Source organism: Bos mutus, chromosome 2 (genome assembly GCF_027580195.1).
Source record: "Bos mutus isolate GX-2022 chromosome 2, NWIPB_WYAK_1.1, whole genome shotgun sequence".
Taxonomy (NCBI): domain Eukaryota; kingdom Metazoa; phylum Chordata; class Mammalia; order Artiodactyla; family Bovidae; genus Bos; species Bos mutus.
The window spans coordinates 91,568,456-91,584,932 of NC_091618.1; the positions used below are offsets into that span (position 1 = coordinate 91,568,456).

At 42.6% G+C, this 16,477-nt stretch overlaps 1 protein-coding gene across 1 annotated transcript in view; it reads right to left on the reverse strand.

Moving 5' to 3' along the window:
* CACNB4 (calcium voltage-gated channel auxiliary subunit beta 4) overlaps positions 1–14,836 on the reverse strand; it is an 83,103-nt gene extending 68,267 nt beyond the window's left edge. The window contains exons 1-3 of the mRNA XM_070360674.1: positions 14,828–14,836; positions 5,944–6,063; positions 3,517–3,639 (exon numbers count right to left, since the gene is read on the reverse strand). Coding sequence (XP_070216775.1) covers positions 3,517–3,639; positions 5,944–6,063; positions 14,828–14,836 — 252 coding nt within the window. The remainder of the gene's footprint in view (positions 1–3,516; positions 3,640–5,943; positions 6,064–14,827) is intronic.
* Between the last annotated feature and the right edge of the window lie 1,641 nt (positions 14,837–16,477).

Here is a 16,477-nt window from a genome sequence, read left to right on the forward strand (position 1 = left end):
TGGCTCCTGAAAAATACTTAACTATCTGAAGACCAGTTATGGCAGTTTTTCCCAGAGCACAGAGTGCCTCATTTCTGCTCTCCACTTTCAGAGGGTGTTGAAAATCAGCAGCTGCAGCAGCACATGACTTAATCCAGACAGAGGCAGATGGCAAGCGCCCGTGTTGTTGTTGTTGTTCAGTCGCTAAGTCGTGTCCGACTCTTTTGGGCTTCCCTGGCGGCTCAGTCAGTAAAGTACCCATGGCAAGTACCAGTTTGTAGTTAACAAATCTTAGGGCAGAAGGCATGTTTAATCCAAGCTACCTGCCTCAAGGGAAGGTTTCAGCTAGGTGATTTCCAGAAAACAGACATTAGTCCTACTGTTTACATCCTCCAGAGATAATTTCAAAAACTTTCTTTATTGTCTTTATTAATGTCGGACAAGGTAACTCTCTCTCTCTTTGATCCAGGAAGCATCTCATTTTTTCAAAGCGTAACTCTATATGGTATATTTTGCTTAGCTCACAGGACAGTAGAATTTGTATATGACATTGACATGCTGGGAAGGAGAAATGGATATTTCCACTGAATCATCAAAGCACGAAATTTCGGGTGGCTCTGAGTAATTCTGAGTAACAGTTATATACTCAAAAGCAAAAAGATATAAGTTAGAGATTTGGCCTTTGTTTTGCACACAGCTCCTACACAAAGCACACATGGTAAGCAGTCTGAGCTGGCACTGAAGAAATGTGAGTCAACCTAATATAAAATCTTGAACAGTCTAGGCCTCAATTTCTCCCATCTTTCCATCTTTTATTTAAGGATAACACTCCTGAAATAACAGGTCTATTTATTTTGGAATTAACAAAAGGCAATGGGACCCCGTTAGAATGTTTGGTGCATGGATTTGAAATTTAAGTTTTACTGTGGTGGGGACAAAACAGACAGTGAGTCATAGTTTCCCACAGCTTAAGTTACCTCCTGAAATCAAATTAACCCACCGGAACACTAACTTACTAACTGCTACCCAAATGATCTTAAAGGGGTTCCTGAAATAGTTGATGTAACTTCCCAAGATGTTTTACTTTCTTCTGCTGCTGCTGCTGCTGCTGAGTTGCTTCAGTCGTGTCCGACTCTGTGCGACCCCATAGACGGCAGCCCACCAGGCTCCCCAGTCCCTGGGATTCTCCAGGCAAGAACACTGGGTGGGTTGCCATTTCCTTCTCCAATGCGTGAAAGCGAAAAGTGAAAGGGAAGTCGCTCGGTCGTGTCCGACTCTTAGCAACCCCATGGACTGCAGCCTTCCAGGCTCCTCTGTCCATGGGATTTTCCAGGCAAGAATACTGGAGTGGGGTGCCATTTACTTTCTTCTAGGAAATAGCTAAAGCACAGTGAAAATCTGACTCAATGTTAATGAAAGTCCTTTGAGCCACTTAGAGGAAAGTTACATTGTACATTCAAGGGCTTAAATCACTGGTCATTTGGTGTATGTGATAAGGACTGCTGTAGCTTTTCTCTACTTTTAAGCTTTTCATTACTGATAAAGTACAGAAAATAGAGCATACCAAATGGCCTTCGAGGTTATGGATGAGAGGAAAGGCTACAACTCGATTATAGAAATATGTTCACGTGCGTTGATGTTCTGGGAGTACATGCCAGCTTCCTGGCAAGGTCACGTTAGTGCTATTCCAATTCTTCTCATTTTGCTTTCCTGAAAATGATGAGCACTTTCTCTTCCTAAGATGTTTCCTTATTTGAGATCTCAAAATCTGAAAACAAGTGGCTCTAATCCATATAGGATTACAAGCTCAACATCATACATCAAACTGCCAAGGCAAGGGAAAGTCACTGGTCGAGGAGCATATAGATCAAAAAAGCAACCAACAGGACAAATGGAGATGATTGATGGAATGGAGGAAAAACAATAAAATGCATCAAGGTGGGGATGCAGGTGTGAGTAGTATGCTTGGAATATCTGAGGACTTCTTTTACTGTTTCAAGTGCTGCTTCTCCTTGGAAACAATGGGAATGAGCAACTAATGAATATGGTTTGGTCGTTTTTGATGAGAATGATGACACAAAGTCAACCTAACCACTCAGGTGTTAGGGCACATGTTTTGGGTTGAGAGTCCTTGTCTTTAGGGCAAATATGAATATCCTCATGTTATACATGATCAAAAAAGCAGAAGAGGTCATCTTGATGCTTCCTCAGTTTCTCATGACTAAAGCTATGAGTACCTAAACTCATCTTTTTCCCTATCTGTTATAATGACTAAGTGTTCCCCTTCCTATCAAAGGTCTGCCCCATCACTTGGGGTCTGGATCCCAGGCTTCCTGACTACCAAAAACTTCCCACCTTTCCCATCAATCTCTCTCCTTTTCTCTCTGTTAACAGGCATGGACACATATTCTGATAGCTCCCATCTTGAAAGAAAACCTCTTTTGACTTCATACCCTCTTCAGTCTACTGCCTGGTCAGTGTCAACTCCCTTGGAAGCATGGTCTGTGCTTGCTAAATATACTTCCTAACTCCCCTTCTCTCCTTATCACACTGCATCCAGCTTTCATCTCCAAAACTCCAGACAATGGTCCCAGCGACGTCCACGCTGCTGACCACTGTGTTGCCAACCCAACGTCCATTCCTTTCTCCTCACCTTAGGTGACATGTCACAACATTGGCTGCAGCTGGTTGCTTCCTCCTTTTGAACACACTCTTCTCTGTTGATGTCCATGAATTGCTCTGCCCTAGTTCTCCTCCCATATCTCAGGCTTCTCCTTTTCAGCTTCCTTATTTGCTGAGTCTTTTCATGCACCCCACCTTTGCAGGATGGAATTCCTTTGGATTTGATCCAGGGCTGCCTTCTCTCCTCCTTCCCCTCTGTCTTTAGATGACTTCATTCATTACCACAGCTTTACATGCCACCTGGATAAACTAACGATCCAAATGTATATCTTTGGCCCAACCCCTTCCTTTGAGCTCCAGATTCTCACATCTAACTTCCTACTTCATTTCTCCTTTGATATGTCCACTCCCAAATTCCCTTCCCATCTGTCCTCACCCCACCCTAGTCATATCCATCCCAGCTGCTCAATTCATAAACCTTGATTTCCTTGATCATCTTTGATGTCTCCCTCAATCTTAGCTCCTACACAAGGTCCATCACCAGCACTCTTCATTGAATTCCCACAGTATACCTCAAATGTGGAGAGAAATAGTTTTCTCCATCTCAGTAGCACCAGGATGGCTCAATCCCATTATCCCTCATCTAGAACAGCTCTAACGGTCTCCCTGATTCCAGACTTCTCCCACTCCAATCCACTGTCTCTCCAACAGCTAGTTTTATTTTAAATGCGTGATAATGCAAGCAACAACCTCAGTCTTCTAAATCTCAGTGAGAAGGGATGGATTTGGAAGCCTTTCCAATTAAATGAGGCAAAACACTGGCAGCTCCTCAGGGCTCCTCTCCGTTTAGTTTGGCTCAGAGCTGATTCCTGCCCTTGATTGTGTGGCAGGTTAAGGCATGCATCCTACATTTACCTCTTTTATGTGTAGAAAATCCTTCGCGTCAAAGGAGATGGCCGTGCTTGGAACAGGCACATCCTCGTCCAAGGCACCACAGTAGCTCACATTCGTCTTCACAGCAAATGCTACGGGTTTAGACTAGGAACAGAACCATAGAAGAAGGATGAAGGGAGGAAGACGTGGAAGGTTTTTCTAACTGAAATGTAGAATCAGATCACGGAGAGTACCAGGCAGTAAGAGAAATCGCTTTCCAAAGAGGGATCTCAATTGGGTTTCGCATTTCCAGGCAGCACTAAGAAATCTGCAGAAAGGACTCTGAAAAGGATTCTGTCCTACTCACTCAACCCTGTTCCCCTACTGTCATACTTTCCAACATTCCAAAGAATTGTGCCCCAGAGTCTTGGGGAGAGAAGGCAGAAGGGGCAGTCTGCTTTGTCCTTTAGTCATAAAACTTAAGTTTGTTATTTTATTTTCTGAAGTATGAGCGTCCTTTTATTCTTTTTACCTCTCTTTGGCTGCACCATGAGGCCTGAGGGATCCCAGCTCCCCAACCAGGGATTGAACCTGGGCCCTCAGCAGTGAGAGGATGGAGTCCTGACTCCTGAACCACCAAGGAATTCCCATGTTTATTATTTTAAATGATAACAGATACCCACATCTTGGGGTACAGGAAATGTATGCTGGGTCTTAAAGGAAAAAGAGGTGGAGGGGTAAAATAAATATTGTTGAAATAGCCTCAGATCTGAAAACCTGCAGGATCCCATTCAATAGAATATCTTGTCCCGGCAGGGAAAAAAAAGGCCAGCCTGGCCAGGGCAGACAGGGAGGGCGGAGCCGTTTACTCATCACGTCACCTTCTCCCTAGTTAACAAAACTGCTTCTGAAACTCTTTTTAGACAAATTGCCCTGCAGCAAAGTGCTCCTGGGCGGCTGCAGCTTGGCAGAGGCTCAGCCAACCTCCAGCTTCAGCTGACAGCACTGCTGCTGACATCCGGGTGACCACAGCAGCCACAGGATAGACCCTGAGAGAAGACTAAAACAGGAATTAGCCACGCGAGAACACACCAGGTTCCTGCAATCCTGGGCTGCTCTATTCTAGAGGTGCTTAGTCTCTCAGTCGTGTCGTGAACCCATGGACTGCAGCCCACCAGGCTCCTCTGTCCATGGAATTCTCCAGGCAAGAATACTGGAGTGGATTGCAGTTCCCAGCTCCAGAGACCGGGCTTGGGTCTCCTGCACTGGCAGGCGAATTCTGTACCACTGGCAGGCTGCTCTGCTATGGGCTCATTTCTTCAAGCTGGGAACACACCTGGGGAGCAAGAGGATCGAAGCAGGACCTGAATTTGGGTCCCGCTGACACCACACTGCCTCCAACCTGCTTCCACCACCTGGCACAGATATCACAGGTGTCAAAGCAAAGGAAGACACTTCCTGAGACTGCCTCACACTCCTCTTCCCACTCTTTTAAATATTTTACTGTCAAAATAGAAAAGGGAAGGAGTTCACTTTATTTGAGCTTCCATTTTTTTTTTCCTCCTAAAACTTGGAAAGACTGGATCAATATGCCTTAGGAGTCTATCATGAAGGGCAAAGAGGAGAGGCTGACCAGCAATCTGTTATGTCCATTACTGTGAATAAAATTTCATTTCAAAAAAAGGGTCTGTGCTTAAAAAAAAAATGTGTGAAAGACATAGCACGGGAGATCTCTAGTGACTCATTCAGTTCTAGCATTCAAAAATGCAATTTGTTCTTTGTTGCCTCCTATAGGGAGGCCTGACGTGCTGCAATTCATGGGGTCGCAGAGTCGGACATGACTGAGCGACTGAATGAACTGAACTAATGGGGTCTTCTTCCTCTGGAATATCTGAAGGTCTCTTTCAGATATTCAATAATCTGAAAGCTTATTCAACAATCATTCAATAATCAATAATTTAATAAAAGCAAAGCCTTTTATTGCTCAATTTTGCTGAAATGCTAATCGTTGCTCAAAGTTCTGAACAGGGAAGGAACTTGAGGTGGGAGACTGAAACCAGGGGGGAAGGATAGAGACATCAACAGTGCAGAGACCAGCTGTGCGCCTGCGGCCAGTGATGAAGGCTACTGTCATGGAGAACGGGGCGGGCAAGCTGGTCCCTTGAGAGGCTCTCTGCCAACTCCCGGAAGGGCAAGCTGGGTATGGTCCACAATCACCAAGATCGAAGATGACCAAGAGTTTTCACCACCCAACCAAATGCAAAAGGAAACTGAAAGGGTCCAGGTCTCAGGATACCACTCCCTGAGAGTGTTACTATCAGGGGTGAACAGACGAGGGCCTGGCAATCTGGTGCCTTATCGGGACAATCATAAAGCGATTATTCCAGAGAAATGTGAGGCAGGGGAAGAGCAGCTGATACCTGCTGAGCAACATGCCACTTTGGAACCCAAGAGGGGCAAGAACGTCACCTTTGCTCTCTCAAGCTGGATGGCCGCCTGCTGCTCCCTCTCCTGCCGAATCGCTTCCCGATCCTCTTCCAAAGAGACATCGGAGTCAGACGGCCTGCTTGTGTAGGAGTCCGCTGAACCCTGGAAAGGAAAACCCGGAGTAGCCTGAATGAGATGATGTGGGGTGTCTTACGTCATCAATTCCATAACGGCCTCCTGGAATGAGTTCTTCTCATTTGCACAGAATCTGATGCATATGCTCTGTGCCTTATTGCATTAATGTAGATGCAGAATACAGTTAAGCATCTGAGTAATTCGGAAGGTAGCAATGTTGTAAAGGGAAGTATTTTGACTGGATTAAGTGCTAGAAAGTAAATGGCAATGAAAATTATGTGATATCCAGCCCCAGTTCTTCTGGTTCTGTACTATCTTTATATTAAACCCATACTACTTGTGGAACTGAAGTTTCATTCCATTCTCTCTTTTATATATAGATTTGAAAGAAAAAGAGACTCAGCCTATTGCAAGAGCTAAATCCTGCCCATATCTTAAATTACAGATGATCAATTTGTCTAAGATTTCAACACAATAAAGCAGAAACCTGAATTAGTAAAATGACTTTCCAGTTCCAACATCAACACTGTTGAATAAGGATGTCCTCAACTGAAGCCCATGCCTAGAAGGGCTGTTTGAACAATGATGAAATCCAGCCTGATTCATATGGTCAAGGAATTGGGGCCTGCAAACGTCACCTGGTGCTCGTGCCATAGGAGGCAATGAAAACCACATCAGCTAAAAACAAAAACCAAACACCCCAGAAGTTTGCCTTCTGCTTGCTAAAAGAACACCATCCTTACAATCTCCTTAAGCTGGCATGAGAAGTTGGTATTTGTGTAGATGATGACATTTACACAGAGGAGGTATTGACAGGACTGGTGTATTTGGCATGTTTCATAAACCAGGCACAGAAGCATATATCCATCCATATAGCTGAGAATTTGCTACCCACTGCAAAAAAATAACGCTAAGGATGGTTGACTGCTGAAATGGGCCCTTTAAAAGTTTTTTCTAAACTTAGAAATGTTAGTGTTTGTTTTTTTAATACATTATTTGTGAATTTGCTGCCCATAAAGGCAGCTTTGTCTCAGCAGGGGGTATCATTTTAGCTGGGGTAGTCTGTTCCACCATAAAAACAATCCCAGCACAGATTTTTCCAGTAGCCAAGAACAATAACTCCTGCTTAGAGTTTTATTAGAATGCTGAGGAAAATCCCAGTTCTAAATTCTAACTCTGCAACCCACTTTTGAAAACTTTATGCAAGTTACTAAACCACTCCAAGACTCAGTCTTCTCATCTGTAAAATAGTAGTCACACAATAAATAGACATTATCATTCCTGTTTCCTAGTGCTGATATTTCTACTATGACTTAAGAAAAAAGTTAAGAGACTCTAATCATTTTCAATTCACTTATAATATATATGCACAATAGCCCATCTTGAAATGTATCTGTTTTATTGTATTTACTGTATAGAAGACATAGTTTTCCCTCCAGTTTTATTGAGATATAATTGACATATAACACTGTGGAAGTTTAAGGTGTGCAATGTGTTGATTTGATACATTTATATACTGAAAATGATTATACTGTAAGTTTGATAACTGCAGTGAGTCCAAATCTGTGCACTCTATGTACTGCTTTGTTTTTTGCTTTTTAATTTTTACCATACTGTGCTGGTTTCTGCCGTACAACAATGTGAATCAGCCATAACTATATATATATATATCCCCTCCCTCCTGAGCACCCCTACCCCATCCCACGCAGGTAGGAGCGCCAAGGTGGACTCCCTGTGCTATACAGCAACCTCTCATCAACCATTCACCCTACACATGGTAGTACATATATGTTGATGCTACTTAAAAGTGCCCTTTCCAGAGAAAATGCATTTGCTAACCAAATAATAGTCAAATTCCTCTGTGCAAATCTACTGGGGGAAAATCTGGACCTTCAAAATAAATAAATACAGGATGACAATTTTATATATACATTCATTGCTTTAAAAGGAGCTACCTTGAAATCCTTTAAAATGAGAGTTTCTCAGAACAAAGCTTTTGTCCAAATTTAGGTATACCTGCACAAAATCCAGAGTAAGAGAGAAAGGAAACAATGTTTCTAAAGAATATATGTAACCAGTTTTGTGTTAGTTCCAGGCAATGCTTTGCTGAAGTGTGATGTCTGCGGTAGACCAATTTAAGGTGTTAGATGTCTGGACTATAAAGTGATTACGATGTGGGAAGTCAGGGAGGAGGCACTTGTTCTGAAAACACGTTGTGGAGAAGGCTAATGATTATAGTTCACAAGAAAGCAGGCTGCCCACTGGAGCAATGAGTCAAACAGCTAAAATACACAATCCACTGTTGACACTAGGAAATGGCTAATTTCCTGAAACTGCGTTAATGACTTTTCAAATCCTGGCATTCAATCATCTGCACACACAAGAAGTGACTCAAAGACTCCTGCAAGTCCACTTTATTTTGAAATGTGAACAAGAATTTCAAAATTACTTAATAAATTCTACTACTGCCAAAAAATGTAAAAGCGTATAGTATTCTAAGAATATTGGTAGAAGGAAAAATAAAGCACTGTGATATTTACTTTCATAATTACAGTGTCATGGAAGGACTGATGCTAAAGCTGAATCTCCATTACTTTGGCCACCTGATGTGAAGAGATGACTCATTGGAAAAGACCCCGATGCTGGGAAAGATTGAAGGCAGAAGGAGAACGGGGCGGCAGAGGATGAGATGGTTAGATAGTATCACCGGCTAAATGGACATGAATCTGAGCAAACTCCAGGAGACGGTGAAGGACAGAGGAGCCTGGCATGCTGCAGTCCATGGGGTCACAAAGAGTCAGACACAACTGAACAACAGTGACAACAATTCATAGCATTTACTCTGGATTTTGTTTTTTCCTTCATTGATATCCACATTTCTTTGAAGGTGGAAATCATTGCTGCTGACTCTCAAGGTCCTAGAGATAGCAGAGGTCCAATGTCAAGAGCCCAAATTTGGCCCATGGACATGTTCTGCTGATTTGGCAGGGGACTAGTTTCTTGCGTCTATTTATTCTTGTTTTATTTTGTTTTGTTTCAACTGCTCGATTTTCTATCAAAGTATAGATGAGAGAAAAAAAGGAAAAATAAAAAGAACCTAGGTTGTTCACAATGGCATGGAGAGAAGCAGAGAGCCACGGAGAAGCAAGAGGAGACTGCCTTGGCTGGACTAGATCAAGGGTGGGAAAGGAAAACGGGGCTGTAGCGGGTTTGGTAGGACTGGAGGGTCAGGATGAGGGTTCGGAGGGTGGGGTGAACTGCCCAGCTGCTGCTGCTAAATCGCTTCAGTCATGTCCGACTCTGTGCGACCCCATAGATGGCAGCCCACCAGGCTCCCCCATCCCTGGGATTCTCCAGGCAAGAACACTGGAGTGGGTTGCCATTTCCTTCTCCGATGCATGAAAGTGAAAGGTGAAAGTGAAGTCGCTCAGTCGTGTCCGACCCTCAGCGACCCCATGGACTGCAGCCTTCCAGGCTCCTCCATCCATAGGATTTTCCAGGCAAGAGAACTGGAGTGGGGTGCCATTGCCTTCTCAGGAACTGCCCAGAGGTCTACTTAAATCTTTATGATCTGGAACAGGCAAAATGCAAGAAGAAAATAATGCTAGATGCTAAGAGAACAGAACTAATGATATACAGGTTACTAGCTCTGGACAAAGCTAGAAATTGAAGCCCCATCAGCTTTTTATTTTCCAGAATTCTGCTCTATAAAATGGGCAAAGAGCAAGCTATGCAAATTATCGAGTAAGTCTAACCTAGGGTGTTAACCCATGTGTAAGAGGCACGATGGAGGCTAGCACCTCAAAAGTTCCTATGCAGACACCATTGCAAGTCACATCTTTAACCTCAAAGAATCAACTAACCTGGGAGGAAAAGAAACAAGTATCTCTCTATATATAAATAAAAAATATATATATAATATTCTGTACATGTGTATATATAAAAGTCATTGTAAAAGCCATAAAATAATGCATCCTAGTAAATATCAAAAGAAAGAAACATATATCTTCCTATTAACACAAGGCCCAGATTTTTTCCCCTTTTATTCAATATTGAAAACAGATTACAGACTCACACCTTTCATAAATCTTCTTGAGTACAAAACACAAGCCCTATAGAAGCACTGAAAAGTCAGTTTACTATTGTCCTGGAAGAAGGAAAGTGACGTCAAGTCAAATAGTGGAAGGGCTCCTCCTGCTCAGAGAAAGAGGCCATGAGCGAGATGGGAGAGTGGCCGTGGACTCTGGGCCAGGCCATATTGGGCTTGACACTGCTATCCATTCTTACTGGCCTTGGGTCCTGGGGAACTTATTTTAACTTTCTGAGTCTCAATTTCCTCCCTTGTGGAATGGAAATAATAACACAGACCTCGCAGAGTTTCCCAGTGTTTGATTTGAGATGGAACAGCATTTCTTTTACCATCATGAGGATGATTCCTGAAATGCCAACAAATAATCTTTGACTCACTAATTAAACTTTCTGGCAGCTTTTCAAATTCAATTTTTGGCTGCCTAGAGTTTTAGGATTCATATCTTGTTCTTTTTTGCTTTCAGTTCAGTTTAATTCAGTTCAGTCGCTCAGTCGTGTCCAACTCTTTGTGACCCCATGAATCGCAGCACGCCAGGCCTCCCTGTCCATCACCAACTCCTGGAGATCACTCAAACTCACATCCATTGAGTCAGTGATGCCATCCAGCCATCTCATCCTCTGTCATCCCCTTCTCCTGCCCCCAATCCCTCCCAGCATCAGAGTCTTTTCCAATGAGTCAACTCTTCGTATGAGGTGGCCAAAGTACTGGAGTTTCAGCTTTAGCATCATTCCTTCCAAAAAACACCCAGGGCTGATCTCCTTTAGAATGGACTGGTTGGATCTCCTTGCAGTCCAAGGGACTCTCAAGAGTCTTCTCCAACACCACAGTTCAAAAGCATCAATTTTTACATACCACAAAATTCATAGTTTTAAATATACAACTCCATACATTTTTAGTATTTACAGACACAGAAATCTAACATTTGAATATTTCTACCACCTCAAAAAACACACAAACAAACAAAACAAAACCCTTCTATCCATTTGCAGTCACTCTCCAAACCCACCACAAGACCCAGGGATCCACTTACTTGTCTTGTCCTTTTAAAACTGAAATATATACTTCTTCTTCTGAGTAGTTTTAGTATTTAAATACGTCATTAAATTAGAGCAAGGAGAGGGAGAGTTTATTAATGTTTGATTTTAAAATGCACTAACACTGGACCAGAATCTGGTTATTATTGGAACTTTTGAGCGTTGTGGTCAGTCCTGGGCCTCTCACTTCCTACCATTCACTGGACATTGACCATCTGTCAGGTTCTGTTGTGAGAGCCATGTGAGAGGAGCTACTTATCTTTTCTGAGATTCTTTCTTCATCTGCAAAATAGGAATGACCCCTTCAGGCTTATTTTAGAGTATTACTAAGATGCCATAGTACAGCATAGAGTACAAGCATAATAATGGCACAAACAAGACCAGTGTGGTCCAAGAGAACTTTCTGCAATGCTGGCTATTCTCCGCGTGGGCACTGTCCACTACGGTGGCCACCAACTACATGTGGTTATGGAACATTTGAAATCTGCCTAGCAAGACTGAAGAACTGCATTGTTCATTTAATTTTTAAGGGTTAAAAATTTTGTTTCACTTCAATTAATTTAAATGTAGATACCCACATGTAAAACTCAACATTCAGAAAACTAAGATCATGGCATCTGGTCCCATCACTTCATGGCAAGTAGATGGGGAGACGGTGGAAACAGTGACAGACTTTATTTTGGGGGGCTCCAAAATCACTGCAGATGGTGACTGCAGCCATGAAATTAAAAGATGCTGGCTCCTTGGAAGAAAAGTTATGACCAACCTAGACAGCATATTAAAAAGCAGAGACATTACTTTGCCAACAAAGGTCCATCTAATCAAAGCTATGGTTTTTCCAGTAGTCATGTATGGATGTGAGAGTTGGACTATAAAGAAAGCTGAGTGCCGAAGAATTGATGCTTTTGAACTGTGGTGTTGGAGAAGACTCTTGAGTCCCTTGGACTGCAAGGAGATCAAACCAGTCCATCCTAAAGGAAATCAGTCCTGAATATTCATTGAAAAGACCCTGATGCTGGGAAAGATTGAAGGTGGGAGGAGAAGGGGACGATAGAGGATGAGATGGTTGGATGGCATCACCTACTCAATGGACATGAGTTTGAGTAAACTCCGGGAGTTGGTGGTGAACAGGGAGGCCTAGCATGCTGCAGTCCATGGGGTTGCAAAGAGTCGGACATGACTGAGCAAGTGAACTGAACTGAACTGAACCCACATATAACTAGTGGCAACCACACTGGACTGTGCAGTTTCCCTTCCAGATGAGACAAGTGAATTTACATAAACTTGATGTTGATTTGGTATTTTAATAGTTGCATTAAGTGGACTAAGTGATAGTAAATGTCCAGAGACGCATATCCCAATGGATTTGAGCTTGTTTCTTCCCACTGAGTTTGCAATGACTTAACAATGCACTTTTCCACACTTCAGAAGAAACGGAGCTCTTTCTTGATTACTTTCCCAGGTTTCCCAGGGTGGATGGGTAAAGATCCCCTCATGAGGCTGCCCTAGGCAAAAATGTCTCTTAGGTAACATTTATCTTTACAGGATAGCCCCTCATTTTGTTGCAGCTGCTTTCTTCTTCTCCACCCCTTCATCAAACATGTCCAGAGCCTTTTGCAAGGGCACCCACCCAGCCTAGCAGGGTCTAGTCTGGATCTCCAAGTAGATACACCTGGGCAGTGTCTGCCACATAGTAGAACCTCAGATTTATTGAAAGAAAGACACTCTGCTTCCCATCAGAATCTATTTCTTTGTTCCACGATAGGTGGTTGGTTTACTGACCAAGGTTTATGCTAACTGGGTGTGATGTTAATTATTAGCTGTCCCACCCCTCAAGAGCATAATATTTTTTTCTTTTTTTTAGAATTATGGTTTTCAGTGCCCTAATCCAGAGCACTGGATAATATGTACATTACCAGAACTTTGGCAGAACAACTAACTTTTGAAATTCCTTAGAGATGACTGCTTAATTTTGGAGTTAGGTACCTTGCACTTTCAATGGCACCCCACTCCAGTACTCTTGCCTGGAAAATCCCACAGACGGAGGAGCCTTGTAGGGTGCAGTCCATGGGGTCACTAAGAGTCGGAGACGACTGAGCAACTTCACTTTCACTTTTCACTTTCATGCATTGGAGAAGGAAATGGCAACCCACTCCAGTACTCTTGCCTGGAAAATCCCATGGATGCAGGAGCCTGGTAGGCTGCAGTCCATGGGGTCGCTAAGGGTCGGACACGACTGAAGTGACTTCACTTTCACTTCACTTTCACCTTGCTCTGTATCTTGTAAAGAGGTCTTTGAATATGTTGGTTGAAAGAATAAGGCAAACTCTGCAGCCCACTTTTATTGGACAGAAGCCCAGCAATTAATCTGACTAAGCTTCAATTTTAGGTTTCAAAGGGCAGTTGGTCAAGGGCAGCAAAGGAGTATGATCAGAAAAGGTCATAAAGGGAAACGGAAGAGAATGAATGCTTACTCAACCCTTACTTTATGTGATTCACTAACTTATGAACTTTATATCAGCCCATCAACCCTAAGATAGGTTATGATTATCCCCACTTTATAGATGAAGCATCTGAGGCTCAGAAAGGCAAAAAGAGCTTCCCTTCATGCCACTGTCACAGGGCGTGGTGCAGGAGTATGGGCAGAATCTCTTTTTAAATTTCCTCTACAAAAGTGAATATTGCTCAGTAGTGTTCGACTCTTTGTGACCCCAAGGACTATACAGTCCATGGGATTCCCCAGGCCAGAGTACTGGAGTGGGTAGCCTTTCCCTTCTCCAGGGGACCTTCCGAATCGGGGGATTGAACCTAGGTCTCCTGCATTGCAGATGGATTTTTTACCAGCTGAGCTACAAGGGAAGCCCAAGAATACGGGAGTGGGTAGTCTATCCCTTCTCCAGGGGACCTTCCCGACCCAGGAATCAAACCAGGGTCTCCTGCATTGCAGGTTGATTCTTTACCAACTGAGCTATCACAAAAACCTGATGCAAAATATTTTGTTAATGTAGACTGTACACCAAAATCTCACTAATTAGGACTGATGGATGCAGGTAAAAAAATGACACTCTTAGATCATGGAAAGGGAATTTCAGACTGCTTTTTCAAAAGGCATGTTTGCTATTTCTCACTTCACGTAGTATCTCTAGATTATCAAGATTCTAGTGTGTGGATTTCTTTGAGTTTCTCTTTAATGATGGGACTTTTACTCAGAATTTTAGTGATTGGTAGAGGATATTAAGGCCCCCTTGAGAGTTTTCTTTTCTTAAGTGCTAACTTCTCCAACTGTGTTTATACTATGTATTTAAATTATTTCTTGTAGCTAAATTAAAATTACATATCAATATATAGTTAAAAACTGAATTATAATTACATAATTAATTATATATAATAATTAGTCTGAATTATCTGATTAGTGGAATCCAAATTAATAGGTTCTACTATAACTGTTTTTACATAACTTCAGTTAAAGTAAATAATATTCATTCAGAAAGCTTAGCCAACTGTATCTTTCTTGTTATGTTGACTCATTTGGCAACTGCTGTAATTGCCTGATTTCAGATAGGTATTTTTCTCTCTTTTTTGCATTTATTCTTTGACTTTTATTGAGATATAACTGATACACAGTTCTGTATAAATTTAGGATATATAGCATAACGATTTGACTCACATATGTCATGATTGATAGGTATCTCTTTTGATTGCTAGTCCAAGGAAACCCATCAATGATGAAACAATAACAGCAGAAAAATTTCTTTTGGACTCATAAGTATAAAGAGGGAGGTGACAAAAAGGCCCCAATAGAGATAAAAAGGAAATCTGTATCAGCCATGGCCATTTAGGAGATTGTGGGAAAGGAGAAGCTGAAATGTGGGCTAATAGATTTGAAAGGTAAATCAATGGTGATGGTGGTGACAGGGGACAGATTCCTCTTATCTCGGGTTATTAGGAAGACTGCAATTTCATATGGTTCAGCCTAATACACTGGGGGGAGAACAAGAGACAGAGATTACTTTACATGAATGCTACTTGGCAAAACTGCTTTGACTATCAGTGCATAATATCATGGGCTTTCCTGGTGGGTCACTGGTAAAGAACACACCTGTCAATGCAGGAGACCTGGGTTCAATCCCTGGGTCAGGAAGATCACTTGGAGAAGGAAATGGCAACCCACTCAAGTATTCTTGCCTGGAAAATCCCATGGACAGAGGAGCCTGGTGGGCTACAGTCACAAGGAGTCAGACATGACTGAGTGACTGGTCATGTATGCATGCATGCATAACATCATACAAGTATGTAAAAAGTGCTACACCAATGAACACAGTAATAAATTGAAACTCTCTGTGAGACTAAAGGGTGACAGAAATTGAAAAAGAGTCATGATCACACTTTGCTTCCAATAAGAATGTTATTTTAATGGTATGGATGATGAGATTATGGAGCTCAGTCTCCTGGGAAAGGCAAAGTGGACTGCCTGCTTGGAGAAGGTGGCCTCAAGCAGTCAAGCTTTACGTAGTACAGGTCACAGAACAACATCATGGGACACTGAGCAGCCACCCCAGGGACCAGCCGTACCTGGTCAGAACTGAGAGCACCTGACCAATCCACATGATGCAGGTGAGTGCCTAGGTGGCTCACCTGGCTGACCTCAGCACTGGCTGCAAGCAGTAGCCACAGCATGAAGTCTTCAATCAAGGGCAGTGGCTCAAGCTGCACTAATTTAGTTTCAGGAGAGATATTCAAAAGGAAATGACAGTATTTGCTCAGAAAATCTTGAATGTGCTGCTAGTAACTGCTGAGCTGCATAGTGATGAGGCAACTACTTATAAATGTGGCCATCTATGATCCTCCTGGGGCTGCCCAGGTGGTGCTGGTGGTAAAGAATCCACCTGCCAATGCAGGAGACACAGGTTCGATCCCTGGATTGGGAAGATGCCCTGGAGTAGGAAATGACAATCCACTCCAGGATTCTTGCCTGGAAAATTCCAGGGACAGAGGAGCTTGGTGGGCTACAGTTCATGGGGTCGAAAGAGTTGGACACAACAGAGCACACACATGCACACGACCCTTCTGGAAAAGTGACTGACACTTCACATTCCCCCACAGTGATTTACAAAGTGGCCCGCAAAACACTACTTTTATGCTGTGGTCTATTTTCTCAAGAGTCATATTAGAGACCTAACAACAGTAAGTATGTTTCTCCTAAAAGTGGCTATAGGCAATCACTTGTGTCTTAAAAAAAAATTTTTTTTAATCTTTTCCTTCTAGTATGTAAAGGGAAGAATAATATAGGTTGGTTTAGAAGAAAATAGGAAAAGGA